The 16,142-nt window shown below is 39.5% G+C and overlaps 2 protein-coding genes across 4 annotated transcripts in view; both read right to left on the reverse strand.

Moving 5' to 3' along the window:
• The window catches only part of epb41l4b (erythrocyte membrane protein band 4.1 like 4B), a 37,857-nt gene extending 34,594 nt beyond the window's left edge, over positions 1–3,263 (reverse strand). For both annotated transcript variants that reach the window (XM_053612034.1, XM_053612033.1), the window contains exon 1: positions 2,686–3,263. In XM_053612034.1, the coding sequence (XP_053468009.1) occupies positions 2,686–2,934 (249 nt within the window). In that variant the 5' untranslated portion in view covers positions 2,935–3,263. The remainder of the gene's footprint in view (positions 1–2,685) is intronic.
• Positions 3,264–3,805: 542 nt separating this feature from the next.
• Positions 3,806–16,142, reverse strand: part of ptpn3 (protein tyrosine phosphatase non-receptor type 3) — a 46,624-nt gene continuing 34,287 nt past the window's right edge. For both annotated transcript variants that reach the window (XM_053612031.1, XM_053612030.1), the window contains 5 exons: positions 9,773–9,913; positions 9,308–9,436; positions 7,586–7,731; positions 5,061–5,196; positions 3,806–4,884 (listed from right to left, as the gene is read on the reverse strand). In XM_053612031.1, the coding sequence (XP_053468006.1) occupies positions 4,804–4,884; positions 5,061–5,196; positions 7,586–7,731; positions 9,308–9,436; positions 9,773–9,913 (633 nt within the window). In that variant the 3' untranslated portion in view covers positions 3,806–4,803. The remainder of the gene's footprint in view (positions 4,885–5,060; positions 5,197–7,585; positions 7,732–9,307; positions 9,437–9,772; positions 9,914–16,142) is intronic.

Raw genomic sequence — 16,142 nt, forward strand, 5'->3', positions numbered from 1 at the left:
TGTTGTTATGCTTATAATTACACTGAGCTAAAGCTGCAACAACTACTCGATAAAATCGATAATCGTTGTCAACAAATCTCATTTTTGATTAGTTGGTCTGCGCACGGCACAGAGCATGTTTACTCACTACGTTACTTCTGTTCCAAAAACACGCTTCGGAGAGGAAGTTGTGTCCCAAATGATGTACTATACACTTACACTATGGACTATGCGCTCTGCCGTCTAGTGTATGAAATTTTAGGAAGGTAATATCATCTCAAATAGAACACGAGCAGTTTTTTACTAACCGGAAATATAAGCTGGTTCCCAGACGATGGCGCATGATGTTAAACGCATGTAATGCGATGCCGCTAGCGTTAGCAGATACCCAGAGTCAATGTTACCTTTTACACCCAACATGACCTCAGTCACCATCAGACGGAGACGTAATCGTCAAGTGACAGCGGGAAAAAGCGTACGCCCTCTGAGTCCTCCAACGCAGGGGAGCAATTTATATTGACTGTAGTGTAGAAGACTGTAACCTGCAAACTTTACAAAGCGGAGCTTGTGTAGTACGGAAGCATGAAACTGCTGCAAGAGCACAAATTTCTGTTTATATCCAAAATGCTCCACTGTGTGCAAGGGGCAGGGGAAACTGGTGCGAGTTGCTTAAGAGGTTCAGTTGAAATCAAGTTTATTGTGATTATATGTTGTATCAAAGTAAACAGAAGTAAAATAATATGTCTAAAGTCAGTAAGTAACAGAAACCACAAGGTGCACTGAAAGTGAGATTTTATTATTAATTTAGGACTGTAGTTTAATATTATATACACACACACACACACATATATATATACACATATACATTTTATATATAATATATATATGTGTGTGTGTATATATATATATATATATATATATATATATATATATATATATATATATATATATATATATATATATATATACACACACACACACACACACACACACACATACATATATATATATATATATATATATATATATATATATATATATATATATATATATATATATAGAGGACAAGCAGTTGTGTTAATATACAGTTTCAGTCTGAAATTATTTGTAACACTCAGTTTGTGGAATTTATTTTAAATAAATGGTATAGAACGTTTTTTTTTATCCGATTAATTGTAAAATTATTATGAAAAGAATCGTTAGTTGCAGTCCTACACTGAACTTTTGCTTGTGTTTGAATTTATTATCATTGTATTCATGTTGCTTATTTTAAGCTTTAAATACACAGCATTTGTATGAACTTGTGTTTTTAAGTGCTTTATAAATAAACTAGTCATACCGTGTAGACTACAGGTCAGTGTTTTAATATCCTACAAATGCTTTGCGGGTCTCTGCGCTCCCGGTATAAGTCTCTCCACATGTCTGACAAATGAATTTGAATCTTTTTAATCTCTCAAACTGTTTGCTTGCATTTCTTGATGCCGGTGTGTGAATTGGGCCAGCTGGCAGAAAACTACAGCTCGTCTCTGGCCTTTCAGCAGTGTGCCACCCAGTACGGGCGAAAGCTAAATGACTTGTGTTTTCGGTCTCAAATACACAAGCTCTGCTGTAACACGATACAAGAAAGACACATGATCCCTGCACTTAAAACAACACCTACCAATGTAGCCACCAACAAAAACATCTTTGTTGTGAGCGACATTTTTCTTTAAAAAGGAAATGCCTGAATCAAATGTTTAACTGTGGGTACACACTCAGAAATAAAGGCACCAAACTGTTCTTTTCCTTGTTGTTGGGGTGGTACCATCAAGAGTACATATTTCAGTGTGTGTGTGTGCGCACGTGTGTGTAATGTATATATCTGCACATGTTGTGTACTTTTAATTGGCTTTTAGAGTAAAGCTTTAAAAGCTACATCATGGTCCTTAAGGTACAATTGTTTAAATTACTTTGAAATGTATACTATTTATTAAATGTTACTCGACTTTATTACTCAGAGTAAACCAAATAGTTTTTTTTGTTGTTGTTGTTGTTTTAACTTTGTGTGTTGTACTGAATCTTCTTGAGTCACACCAGAGGAAAGCTAGAGCTGAAAAGAAGGCTAAAACTACAGAAACAGCTACACTGTGTTTATACATGACACAATCCTGGGACTATTTGACTCATTTGACTAACTCAGGTGCAACACTGGCGGGCGGAAGCTGAAAGGTAAAGCACTTTGACCTCACTGAGTAAATAATTCCGCCTGAAATCTTCGAGTCTGGGCTTTGCTTTATCAGCAGCGCCTTTTGAAAGAGTAAGTTCTGTACTGTAGCCTATAAACATGTTGATTAGAGACAGAGAGAGTTCGCTCGGTTGGTAGGAAGCAAACCCGAGCACCATCTGTCAGCGGAAGGGAAACCCAGAGGGAAACACAGTGGCACAGCAAGCGCTCAGCCAAAGTTTGGAAATGAGTAAACAAAAACAGCGCAGCAAATCGGGCGGTCAGTGATGATGCACTTTCACCCAGCACTATTTCTCCTGTCTTAGCTGACAGTAAGACATGTTCTGGGGATGATGATAAAACAAATCACTACGATTTCAGTCATCCGGGTTCTTATAGGATATTAACTCACACTAGTGTTAACTCAAATGCTGGAAGTTGTAGATGTCTCGCTCCTTACCTTCTAAAGCACAATGTTAACGTGACACTACTCACTCACTCACCGGTAACTCCACGCTGACATCCGAGCCGTCTAACAGCAGAACTCTGCACGTGATGGCCGCTTTGCTGTTGCCCGCGGCGGGGATGTGCACCACAGTGCCTCCGGTCACCACGACAGGACCGGGCATCTGCTGCTGCTGGTACGCCTGAAGCGCCGTGTTCACGCCTCGGCCGCCACCTTCGAGCTCATCGGACGGCCGGAAGCGCCTCCGTGAGCGGAGGCTGAACGTCCTGCGCAGAAAACCCATCATCTTTCAAGTGAAAGAGAAAGCGGGGCAAAGCGACTCGGCGAACCGCAGAAAGTCACGTCCGAGGTCCGTATATGCGCTCTGGGCGAAAACGAGGTCCAGCTGTTTGCCAGATGATTATGGAGATCACGAGCACACAAGTGTTGCGGCAGCAGAGATCTGGTGCGACGCAGACCTGTAGAGAGCTGGCTTAGAGGACTTGTCACGCAGGACGGCCAATCGTGGGGAGAACACACACACACACACACACACACACACACACACACACACACACACACACACACACACACACACACACACACACACACACACACTCTCTCTCTCTCTCCTGCCTCGGAGCTGCTCAGACGTTTTCAGTTCAGTGTCTCCCCACTGCGTAATGTTTACTTCACTAAAGAGACTTAACAAAAGAAATCCCGATGAGTGCGGTGGTCGCTTCGTGACGGCGGTTGAGACCCGCGTGCATTTTTTCCGCTTTCTCTACTGACCGAAACTGATGCACCTTCCAGGTAAGTAATCCAGAGAAACTGGCCAGGCAGCTTTTACTGCGCATGCTCAAATCACGGAGAAATACTCACCAAACTTTTTTTTCTCTCTCTCTGTGAGCGCGCGACGCAGCGCCACCTGCTGGTTGTGAGATGTTTGCCTTGAGCTCAGTACACACGCGTGTCCTGGTGTCATTGCGCAATCCCTCACTGATACCTGGTCTCCGAAACTCGCTTCAAACACATTTCAGTGAAGAAAACCTACATCTTCTGTTAACCCTCGTGACTCCGTCAAGTGCGTTTTCAAAAGCATTCCTATCAGCACATTGTTGGAAACAACCATCATAACTCACACCACTGAAAAACGAGAGAAGCCAATGGAAATGATACAGTATTTATTTCTTTATTAAAAAGTGATAATTGTTGTAGAAGAATTTCTATTTAGACTGTGAATGTGTGTGTGTATGCAATATAATTATACAGGTCTAAAAGTGGCAAAGTGCTTTTTGTCTTCTTAAGATCTGCACAAGTTTCAGTGCATGTTTTCCCTGTTTCCATGGTTTCCTCCGGGTTTCTTCCCAACTCCCCAAAAAACGTCAGTAGATGGACTGATGAGGCTAAATTGCATCAAGAGTGAATGTATGTGTATAGTGATGGACTGGTGCCTCATACACCTCATGTTCCCATGATAGGCTCCAGAGCCGCTGCGACACCAACCAGCACGAGGTGGTTACACAACATGAGTGAATGAATGCATAAAGATACACAGTTCTGAGAGCACCACTGGTCTTGGGTTTTTGGGTTTTTTTTGGTCTCTTGCTTGTAAAATTTTGTGGAGATGAATGTTTATTAGCAGCATGGTGGTGTATGAGTATCAGTAAGTGCTTGGATGACTGCTGTGCAGTACTATTGCATATTTATCTTTAACTAGTGGAGTAAAACTTTGAATCTTGCTAAAGATGCATATAATTTATCCTGCATGTCAGTTTACATTCTTTGAACCCTATGAAAATGTAATTTTTCGATGTTTCTCCTAACCCGAAATGAGGGAGATGATTCCATGTCAGTGATGCGACAGATTCAGTTGAACTGTGACCTGCACATCAAAGCTGCAGCACTACAATGAGAAGAAGTAGTGTATTTGAGGTGATCTCGAGTTTTCTTTACTATTAATTATTTCTATGGATAATTTTTCATTACTTTTTCCTACTTTTCTTTTGCAGCAGTCATCAGCTCTGCACCTACGAAAGCAGAAGACTTCACAAAAAAAAAAAAACTAGATAAATCTCCCTCTTACAACCGATCATCCATCATGCCTAACAGCCAACTGGTTTTTTATCTCTTTATGTTATCTGTATTCATATCCATTCCTCCTGTCCTCCTCTTGTCAGCTGCTAGTTGTTTGGCTGTGTTTGAATCTCTCTCGGTACACATGCAGGATGGCCTGACATACAAAGCTGAATTGGCACTGAAAAATCACACACACACACACACACACACACACACACACACACACACACACACACACACACACACACACACACACACACACACACAGAGATGAACAATAGTCTGCAGTGCCATGTGAATGTGTAAATCACACACAAGATATTAAAGCACTGGAACTGAAAGTACTGTGCGTACCGAGGTTTGGACCATCATGGCTCTTTGCTCCCTCAGTGAAGCGACAATCTCAAGAGGATACACTGGTTGTGCCCCCTCCATCAGGATCAGGGCCGTCTCCATGGTAATGAACACACCTGTCCGTCCAATCCCAGCACTGAAGAAAGCTCATAGTTACTTATTTAAGCACGTACATTTAACAGGTAGCGTCAACTACAGAATAATTGGCAGCATTCAAGAAAATGATTATATATATTTTTAAATCATGTAGAAAATTAATAATGCATGCAACAAGTGATATTTTGTTAAACCGCAGTTTTATTTTCTTATGCAAAACAATATTTACTCCCAAACACCCATTAAAAAAAATGTTTTAAATCAATTATTATCCTCCGATTCTATGACCATTTTCTAAGGTTTTATGTTCACTCAAGTATTTCATATTATTCATGAAAGGTCTGTATCTAGGTTTTCTCTACATGCTGTAGTTGTGCTGTATTTCTTATTCCTTATGTTTTGGTACAATGTGAGAACACACCAAAGTCCGTGATGATGGCAGTTCCTGATTCAAGCAGCAATAGGCTTCGGTTCCTTTTTTAATCAATCACTCTCCTCCTTCCTCTTCTTTATTATACATACCAGGCCTGTGAGATTGGTAGATTGAGCTAGTGTAGCCTTTCTGAAGTTATATTTCTGTTGGTCAAAAAGCTGATCTGAAGATTCTTGAAGATTGTTCATGAATATCAAGAACTCCTGTCTCATTTAATGAAAATCTAACAACTTGGTCCCCCTGATGACCCAGATGGCACACTACCACCTCTCTGGTGGGATCCTTTCCTTGTAAGATAGGAGCGATGGGGAAAGTATAAGGAACATTTGGTCATGTCTCAAATCCTAAGAGTGAGATGGCCATTACAAAAATCAAATCAATCTCTCAATCTATCTGTTGACCTGTCTATCTATCAACAGAAATAGAGTCATGGGAAAAAGAATGTACACCCTCCTTCAATTCTGTGTTTTTATTTATCAAGGCCTAAATAACAGTTGTGTGGTCCTCACCAACGTCTATAATCAAACAAATAACCTCAGGTGACAAAAAAACAAAACAAAACAGATTTCAATATGTATTTATTTTTCCCAAAAAAGTAAACCAACATTCAAAAACCAGTTGAGAAACACCTTTCCTATTTCCACAACCTTTAAGAAAGTAATTAGCAGCTACGTGTTACTAATGAAATGCACAAGATTAGTTAATTATCAAGAAGTGTGACTACGTCTATAAAAGCAGAACATTTGGTAGGTTGGTTTTCTGGACCACTGAGGTGTGTGTCTACATCATGACAAGAAGAAAGGACAGCAGCCATGACCTCAGAGAAGCAACTGTTACTGATCATCAATCTGGAAAGGGTTAGAACACCATCTCCACACAATATGAAATTCACCATTCTACAATAAGAAAGACTGTTTACAAATGGAGAGCCTTCAAGTCAGTTGGCAATCTTTCCACGAGTGGGCATCCCAGCAAATTCAGTCCAAGACTTTGGATATCCTTTGGACTGATGAGACCAAAGTGGAGATGTTTGGTCATCATGCACAGTGCCATGTTTGGCGAAAACCAAATACAGCATATCACCACAAACACCTCATATCAACTGTCGAGCATGGTGGTGGAGGGGTCATGATTTGGGCTTATTTTGCAGCCACAGGACCTGTGAAACTTGGCAGTCATTGAGACAACAATGAACTTCACTTTATATCAGAATATTCTTGAGAAAAATATCTGAGGCCATCTGTCCAGCAGCATAAGCTGGCCTGGAATTTTATCTTGCAACAGGAAATCGACATCTGAATGGCTAAAGAGGAAAAAACAATCAAGGTATTGGGTTGGGCAAGGCAAAGTCCAGACCTCATCCTCATTGAGATGCTGTGGCAGAACCTTAAGAGAGCTGTGCATAAACGTATGCCCTCAAAAATCAATAAACTGAAGCAATGTTGTGAAGAAGAGTGGGCCAAAATTTCTCCAGAATGATGAAAGACTGAAACTCCTACAGAAAATGTTTACTTCAAGTTATTGTTAAAAGTGGTTCGTTGTGTTACTAAATTACAGGGTGTACTTATTTTTTCACACCTGGTTTCTGAATATTAGTTTAATTTTTTTTTTTGGAAAAAATGACTACATATTAAAAAACTGTTGTGATATTTTTGTTGTCACCTGAGGTTATTTGTTTGTTTACAGAAGTTGGTGAGGACCACACAATTGTTATTTAGGCCCTGATGAATAAAAGCAGAATTGAAAGAAGGTGTACTTTCTTTTCCCCATGACTGTAGATCGTCTAAAGGCTGTCAGTTGTATTGAATTTAAATATACTTTATGGGTGCCAATAATGTCACTATATGTTTTTGGGAGAAAACTATTAAGAACAATGTTTGTTAAAGATAAGCGTATTCTCCAATTGTTTGAGTGGAAAATTGAAATCATTATTTGCATTGTTTATTTATGCATTCTTTTTTTTTTTGGCCATCATTTAATTTGTGATTGTGCCTACCTGCAATGGACCATAAGTGGTTCAGTGTCCCTTCGTTTGATTCTCATTGCCTTGACAAAGTCCAAGAAGTCTGAAGACTCATCTGGGACCCCATGATCTGGCCAGGCCACATATTGTAGGTGCGTGATGGTGCGCTGTTCACCCAGCTGAGAGAGAGAGAGAGAGAGAGAATGGAGGAGAGAAAAAGAATAAGTGTGTGTGTGTGTGTGTGAGTGTCAGAGAGAGAGAGCGAGCGAGCATGCAAGTGTTTGCTGAAAGGAAAATGCATGCCTGGGCACGTTTCTTTTTCCCTACTAAGACTGCAAAGATACTGAAGCGGAAAACAAGAACACAAAAACAGGTTCATACGGACACACCCCTGCACGCGGTTAAATGACGAGAGTTTTTCATCACGTCCTATGAGTATCTCTTCCATACACAAGGTTATGATTAAATGCGACATGCAATGTTACCCATGCCTAGTCATTTATAGGTACTTAGGACAAGCTGGAAAAAAGTATACGCTCAAGCAGTTTTATAATTAATAAACATAAACAACACATTCAAGCACTCTTAGGAAGAATGGAAGCAATTAAACCTCGCTACAGTGACAAATTCATCTTGGTTAATTAGCATAATATTTTATAGCAGAGTAATTTTCAAAACAGAATGCCTTACAAATTTTAATTCCGTGTTCACACAAGTACAATGGCATTCCAGTGCAATTTATTAATACAAACTGAACAAGTATTAAATTTTACAATGACTTAAGCCACATTTGAATAACAATAAACTATAACAACAGATTGACAGTTTATGATTTGAACCACTAGGTGTATAAACCTCAGGCTTACACACAATGCTAAATGATTAGATTCTTAAGGCAGCCATTCGATATTTGATGACACCACTGAATCTGCTACAAGATGATTTATAAGGCAACAAATGGTGCCTGCTCGCCCCATTAAGTGTTTTCCTACAGCAAACCGTATTATCTAATTATAAAGACTATCAAAGAAAACTCTATACTGTACACAATTTCCAAAAACATGCTAAATTTACCTTTAACACAACAGCAACACTGTCACAATGGGCTAAGGAATTTATTTTTACTGAGGAGATGTGCTAGAGGCTGCAAATACAGGTGCAGTATACGCCTTGCTTCAATGTGAGGTCCAGAATAAATGCTGAAGCAAGGTCACAGAAGAAAGTAGTCAATTGATCGTGGTATCATGCATTAATCTACCTTTCCATGTCCTCTCACACACACACAAAGGCATAAACAAACACACACGGTGTATGGCCAATGAATGTGTGATATAACCTCCGTCTGCTGTCCGTGCTGAGATTAACTCCCACCAACAGCTACAACAGATGGGCCTCTGTTCTCCACCATCATCATCATGCATGTGTGCATATATGTGTGTGTGGTCCTGTAGTGTTGCCTGTGAAAATGTGTGACCACACATGCAAAGAAAAGCTCATGTACACACACACACACACGTGTGTACACATAAATATTAACAGTTTCTGATTCAAGGTACAAAGGTTGTTTTTTTTTTTTTGGTGTTTTTTTAAACGATGCTTTACTAATTAGGCATAAGTCTATTAAATAAGTGTACTACATAAGAGTTAACTTTTGGGTATTTTTCTTCTCAAAATAAATAAAAATAATTTTATAGTACTAGCCAGAAACCGGGAAATCAGGTATTCCCTCTTTACACAACTGTGTGTGTATGTTACCTGAGTGTGTGTGAGCGTTATCTCTCTGGTGACATAGGCCAGGTTACACTCTTCGGAATGACAGCACACTTGAAGGTAGTCGTAGTCCTTCACTTCAGGAGGATGAGGCCAGTACTGGTGGCATTTGGTCTAAAACAGTGCCAAGATTATTAAGCAAGGCACACACACACACACAGACACACACACACACACACACACACACACACACACACACACGCAAAATATCAAATCACCCTCGGAAAGAGTTTAGACCAAATGGTTACCAAGCAACAGTCAAGCTGAGCTCAAGAATACAGCAGTCACAATTAAATTGTGTGCGTGTGTATGTGTGTGTGTATCCGAGAAGGTTCCTTCTGTGTGTAATGTCATTTATTTCAACGGCTCTACACGTGTATGCTTGCTGTATACGTCAATACATATAATATGTTTTTATAAAGATTCTCAGAGCTTGTTTGTGGAACCTACCCGTCCTCTCTCGGTCAGTGTGGTCAGCATGATGATCACACTGACTCCCTGCTCCCATACACTCCTCCAGAAGTGAGTACATGTGTGGGGCAATGGTCCCTGTGCTGCCATATACCGTAATGTGGTACCTGCTGGCTCAGTCTAAAAAAAACACACACAGACACACACATTATAGCACTTTCCATCTCTTAACATTTCCTTTGATTCAGAATCTACAAAAAACTTTAAATCCTCCATCTCACTGTTAGAGGATCACAGTTCTTACAAAAAAAAAAAAACCAATAGGCTCCAGGGATCCCAATTCACTGGACTGAGCTAGGTCTGAACAGGGCCTAACCCTAGGCCCTCGCTTTGTAAATGTCACGACAATCGGTTAAAATAATATTATTCTTTTTTATTTCTATTGATTTAGCAATGCACTTAATCTTTTGCCCAGTATCCATCAACAACAATGGAAAACAAAGCTACATTAGACAATACTGGAATGGCAATGACAGACAGCCAACAGACAATCTGAAGGACTGAACAATAAAGTATAAAATGTCAAATAAAGGCAGTCATATGGCAGGATATCAACCTGCTTAGGGAAAAGTGGAAGAGATAGTAATACAAAACAGTCTGGAGGGGGGAAAAAGAAAAAGAAGAAAAAACAAGAGAATGGCCGATACGTTTACGTTCAAAATGTACATGAGCAGCAGGTCAAACTTGATTATTCTATTTCTTAACTTAAAAACATTAATACTAAACTCTCATAATACAACTGCAAATTTATAGTGTGCTTTCATTCCCAGTCAAACACTAACTCTTTCACCAAGCCTACCACAGTAGCATTGCTTCTCATCATTTTCCCCAGTGTTCCTTTTCTCACCATAAAACTTCCTATTAACCTGGGGACTCATCTGGGATCTTCTCTGTTCATCTTATTTTTTCTCCTTTAAAATCAGTGTGTGGGGGAGTCATTTAAAACTATTTCACCCATTTAGTTTGAGCACATTGTGTAGTGTTCCATCCGGGTTTTTAGATTCAATCAGTCCTCTCACAGTATTAATCTGACACGCTCATGTTGATTACTCCTTTACAACATCAGAAGGATTCGTTCATTTCTATCCATACAGGCCACTCAGGTGCTGGTTCAGTCTCTTGTCATTTCGAGACTGGACTACAGCAACTCACTCCTGGCAGGTCTGCCTCTGAACGCCATTCGACCTCTGCAACTGATCCAGAATGCAGCTGCTCGACTTGTTTTCAATCTTCCTCCCACACCACAACATTGCTACACTCCCTCCACTGGCTTCCTGTAGCTGCCCGCATCAGATTTAAAACACTGATGCTTGCCTACAAAGCCAAAAATGGACCAGCACCCACTTACCTCAAATCACTTATCACACCGTGATCCGTGACCTAGTGAACCAGTATCGGGATGTCTTTATTGATAGAGACTTCAAAGCACTTCTGTAAGTCGCTCTGGATAAGGGCATCTGCCAAATGTCATAAATGTAAATCCTTCTATAGAGACACTGTTGCTTTGGTTTGTTTTTTTTCCTTTTCGGAATATTGGGTGAAAATTTACTCTGCATAGGGATTTGTGTTCAAATACTTGGCCTTCTTTCAAAAGAGAGTTAAGCATTTAAAGCTGTCCCAAACCTAGTAAGCCTCCAAAGACTAATGAGGTTAATTTGTAAGATAAGATGTAAACTCTACCAGTTTCTTCTGCTGACCCTCAGCTCAGCTTTTGACATTGGTAGGAAAAACACAATGGTGCCACCATTTTCTGAAAGCAAGGTAGCAGTTTCTTCTACTTTGAATGCTACTTATTTTAAGTGGCCTAAAGAGGCTTGGACACTACTGCAACATGTGTTGACAGGGAAGGCAGAGGATGTGTATGTCTCTTACAGTTGACCAGAGCCCTGAGTATGATACTGTTAAATTTTTAAATGCTTTTCCTTTAGGCCTACTGTCAACATTTCAGAGGCACGTAATAAAATATTTATGTAGAGCATGCTCAAGAAAAAGTGAACATGTTTGCTAGATGGTGTGTTTACCAAAATGTAGAGGAAAACAAAAAGAAGAGATTTGTCAACTATTTCTTCTTGAAGAATTCAAGTACTATGTTCTATAGTCTGTGGTCACCTATTTAAATTAACAGAAAGTTTTGAGGCAGTGATCAGAAAAATCTCTTCCAGATTAACTAGAAGTCTACTGTACAGTGGTAGGGTCTAGCTCTGACAGTAAGTTTGACCTGGTTTGCCTCAACATAAAATGTCTGAGCATTCCTTATTAATAAAGGAAAGTTAGCCAAACCAGTTGGATTGGTCATTTTTCAGTCCATTGAACAGCACACTGCACTTGCTAATACTCTTTATTCTCAACTAATCAAGCATTATTCTAATTCAACAGATTATACTCCCTTTTCCTTACAGAGGGAACGGTGTCTTAGTTTGGTCAGGAGTTTGGTGTGCCCGTGTGCTTTCTCAGTGACGCTGGAACTGCTTAGTTTTTGCTTTTATAGGTAGTGTTACCTGTCTACCAAATATGACGGAGAAACCTGTCCTGGTTAGGGGTTTTGAAATGGGGTTTACTGAAGTACCCTTACATTGTTTTCATCCAGTACTGTTGTGGATGTACAACCATTTTCCCAGTGCCTAGAGTTTCTTTTATTTTAGACTGGAGCAGCTTGTGGAAACTACACTGTGGTGACACCACCTATAGTCTGCTCAAAAGTCCCCTGAAGTGTTTCCTGCATGCACTGTAACTTGTGCTATAGCCAAATAGCTTAAAGCAGGTGACTGGGGAGATTAGGTCTATGTAAATGTCTTTGCCACTGTTGATACAGACACTTGAGAAAACTGAGTTTCATCAGGTTCGTATGGAACAGCTGGTACTGAAAATATTCTGTTCCACAGTGTGTCTGTTCTAATACACATGAAAATGTAGTTATCCGAGGTAAAGCTGACTGAGAAAATGAATTGATTAAGGAACAATTATCAGATAGTACACTGAAAGAATTGTTTCCACTGGTGATTCCTGAGGGAAGTTTGATAAAGAGCCATTTTCACATTATTTTTTATCCAGGAGGGCTTGCTGTGTAGGAAGTGGGATCCCAATGGGTCAGGGTTTCCCAAACAAAGGGTTGTGACAGAGGAATTCTCGAGGTCATCTTTTGTTTTATTCATTTATTTTACAAAAAAAAATATTAGTAAAATGGAATGTGTGCCCGACAATTTTGAAATGTTACTGGGAGTTATATTCAATCAAGCCACATTTAACTTAATAGTGTATAGGCTTTTTGCATAATTGTCCACCAGTCTCTGACATCAGTTGCGGGAATTTTTGAACACTCTTTCATGCAATATTCTTTCAGTTGCAAGATGTTTGACAGTTTTCTTGCATGTACTGCCCATTTCAAATCCCACAGACATTTAATTGGGATTCAAATCTGGGCTTTGACTAGGCCATTCCATAACCCTCCATTTCTTCTTTTTGATTCATTCCTCGGTGTATTTGCTAGTATGCTTAAGATCATTATCCTGTTGAAAGGTCCACTTTCAGTTCAACTTTTGGGGTTCTTGGAGATTTTTTTGCAGCAGACGGTCTGCTCTTGGGCTGATTTTGCTGAAATGGCCTGTCCTGGACAAATTGGCAGTCATTTGAAATCTGCGCCATTTGTAGATTGTCCTTACAGTGGAATGATGCACTTCAAATAATTTGGACATCTTTTTAAATCCCTTGCCAGACACGTAGGCATCCAGAACCTTTTTTATGAAGGCCTTACAGAACTCTTTAGATCAGGGGTGTCCAATCTTATCCGGAAAGGGCCGTTGTGGGTGCAGGTTTTCATTCCAACCAAGCAGGAGCCACACCTGATTCCACCTGTTTAATCAGTTGATCTTGGCTTTCAGTAGACTCAGGTGTGACTTCTGCTTGGTTGGAATGAAAACCTGCACCCACACCGGCCCTTTCCGGATAAGATTGGACACCCCTGCTTTAGATCTTGGCATGATGACACCACACACCTCAATAACAAAGAGAACACCAAACACTAGATACGAGAGGGGTATAAATAAGACAGGTTTCACCTGTACTCCTGAAGCAGGTTCTAATCATTGCCGCCCAATCTTGAACACCTGATTCTAATTTTATGGATTTGAAAGTGTGATAAATGTAGGGGTGTACTTACTTTTTCCATGTGTCTGATCTGTTTTTTGTTAATTTAAATTGTGAAAATTACTACAAAATGTCAGTTTTATGCGTCATTTGATAGAGTGCATCACCTTTATTGATAGGTACTGTTTCAAAGAGGATCAAATATTTGCTTGTCCAAATATGTCAAAAAAGCCAACAAGTTTCATGGGGTGTACTTATTTTTTCACATGACTACTCTAGTAGAATAGTGTACTATTCCAGACAGTTTACTGCCATTTTTTCTACTATGGTTAGTGCTTGACTTTTAAAAACCTCACATACAGGTTTCCAACCTACTGAAAGGTCAGTTTTGCATAACAATCTATGGGATATTGTAGTCCCAAATTATAAATCTGGAGTTTTTAAAAAACGCTATTGGGCCCAGCACATGCTCATTATATTTTAACTCTATGGGTTATGCAGATTAGGACCTCTGGTGTTCAACAGTGCAATTGCATTAGATGCACAATTAATATAATGCTGATTAGAACAATGTGAATCCCACATTTCCATGATGCACATAGTCATATTCTGTATCACAATGCATTGTGTTCAAGCTGCAGTCCAGAAGTGACTAGGGGAAATCTGTTTCAGATGCAGCATTTGTTTAATTGCAAGGTGAATCTCAAATCTTTGGTCTTGGCTTTGTTGCCCGTCATCATTAGTTTCTTCTGTGCCATCTGTGCCTGTTAGTCTTATGACCTCATTGTCATACACAGGGTTCTCAAGGGGCTTATGGTCACCTGACATTTCACCACCTGTAGAGAAGTGCTTAGGTGGTGCAGTTTACTCTTGAGGTCTTGATGAGGACCTGAAAATGCCTTCTGATAGAAGTGCTTTAAGAACTCTTGAGATGCATGCTATAACACTTGTCAGACAATGAGAAAGATAACATTCAATTTGTCAAGGTCTTCCCTTTTCCCTGATTTGTCCCACTGTAGTTCTGTCACATGACTTTTATGTTGGTTCTGCACAGATTATTATGCAAAGATGCAGATCCTTTCAAACCCAGAAAAAAGAGAACTATTATATATTCTGAGATATATACACACACACACATCTATCTATATCTATATACATACATACACACCGGTGTGTGTGTGTGTGTGTGTGTGTGTGTATATATATATATATATATATATATATATATATATATATATAATCTATATATATAATCTATATATATATCCTGATTTTGCTGAGCCTAGTTTTGTGCATGAGGCTTTTCATGTCTGTTAGTAAATTAACCTGATTAGTCATAATTTCTACTTTACTGAAAGCTCAATTCTTTCAATAATCCTGGTTGTTTCCCTTTACCATGAGTTGCATAGATAGCATTGGATCTTCCACATTTTCTTAGAGTACTGGCATGATGATGATGTTTAATGTAGTTCCACATGGTCAGAACACCTTGACCAAATTAAGAAAGACTTGACGCATTTAGTCAAGGCAAAACCTAAAAAATTAAGCCACTGTGGCATATTGTGGCAAAGTGGTGGGGTAGAGCCATTTGCAGGGGGACTAAGGCCATTTGCAGGCCATTTGGGGGACTAAGGCCATTTGCAATTTCCCAACTAACTAACTAAAACTAACTTTTAGCATGTGGAAGCAAACCGGAGAACTAGGAGGAAACCCATGAGGACACAGGGAGAACATGGAGCTGTGAGATGGAAATGCTAGCACCTTGCAGCCTTATGTTGGTTTACACAAAATGAAAAATAGAATCTATACATTTTACAAGGAAACAGAAAACAGTAAACAGTCAGCATTGTCACTGTCTGATTTAAAATATGTTGGATAGTAAATAGATAAAAATAAATTAATGTTTTTTCCTTCTTAAACACATCACCTACTGTCCATTTCCACCTGTGATTCCACCCATCCTACAGAATGTTTGGTTGTAATTGCAGCATGTTCATAAATGCAATCCAATACAATATTCATGTTTTATCTGTACATTTCTACCAATACTGTTGTTATAATGCAATTTTATTAGCATTCCCACTTGAGAAGGAGTGCAGTGAAGATGCCTCTCTCTTTACCATGGAATTTGATTTGAAACATTGTATGAACAGGACACCATCTGAACTACATGAACATGTCTTTTATCTGTCCACTGTGGTCGTTCTAAGACAAAAGGTGACCGAGCCTTTTCTGTGGTTGGTTCCAAACTCTGGAACGGTCTCCC

The sequence above is a fragment of the Ictalurus furcatus genome, chromosome 23 (assembly GCF_023375685.1).
Source record: "Ictalurus furcatus strain D&B chromosome 23, Billie_1.0, whole genome shotgun sequence".
Lineage (NCBI taxonomy): Eukaryota > Metazoa > Chordata > Actinopteri > Siluriformes > Ictaluridae > Ictalurus > Ictalurus furcatus.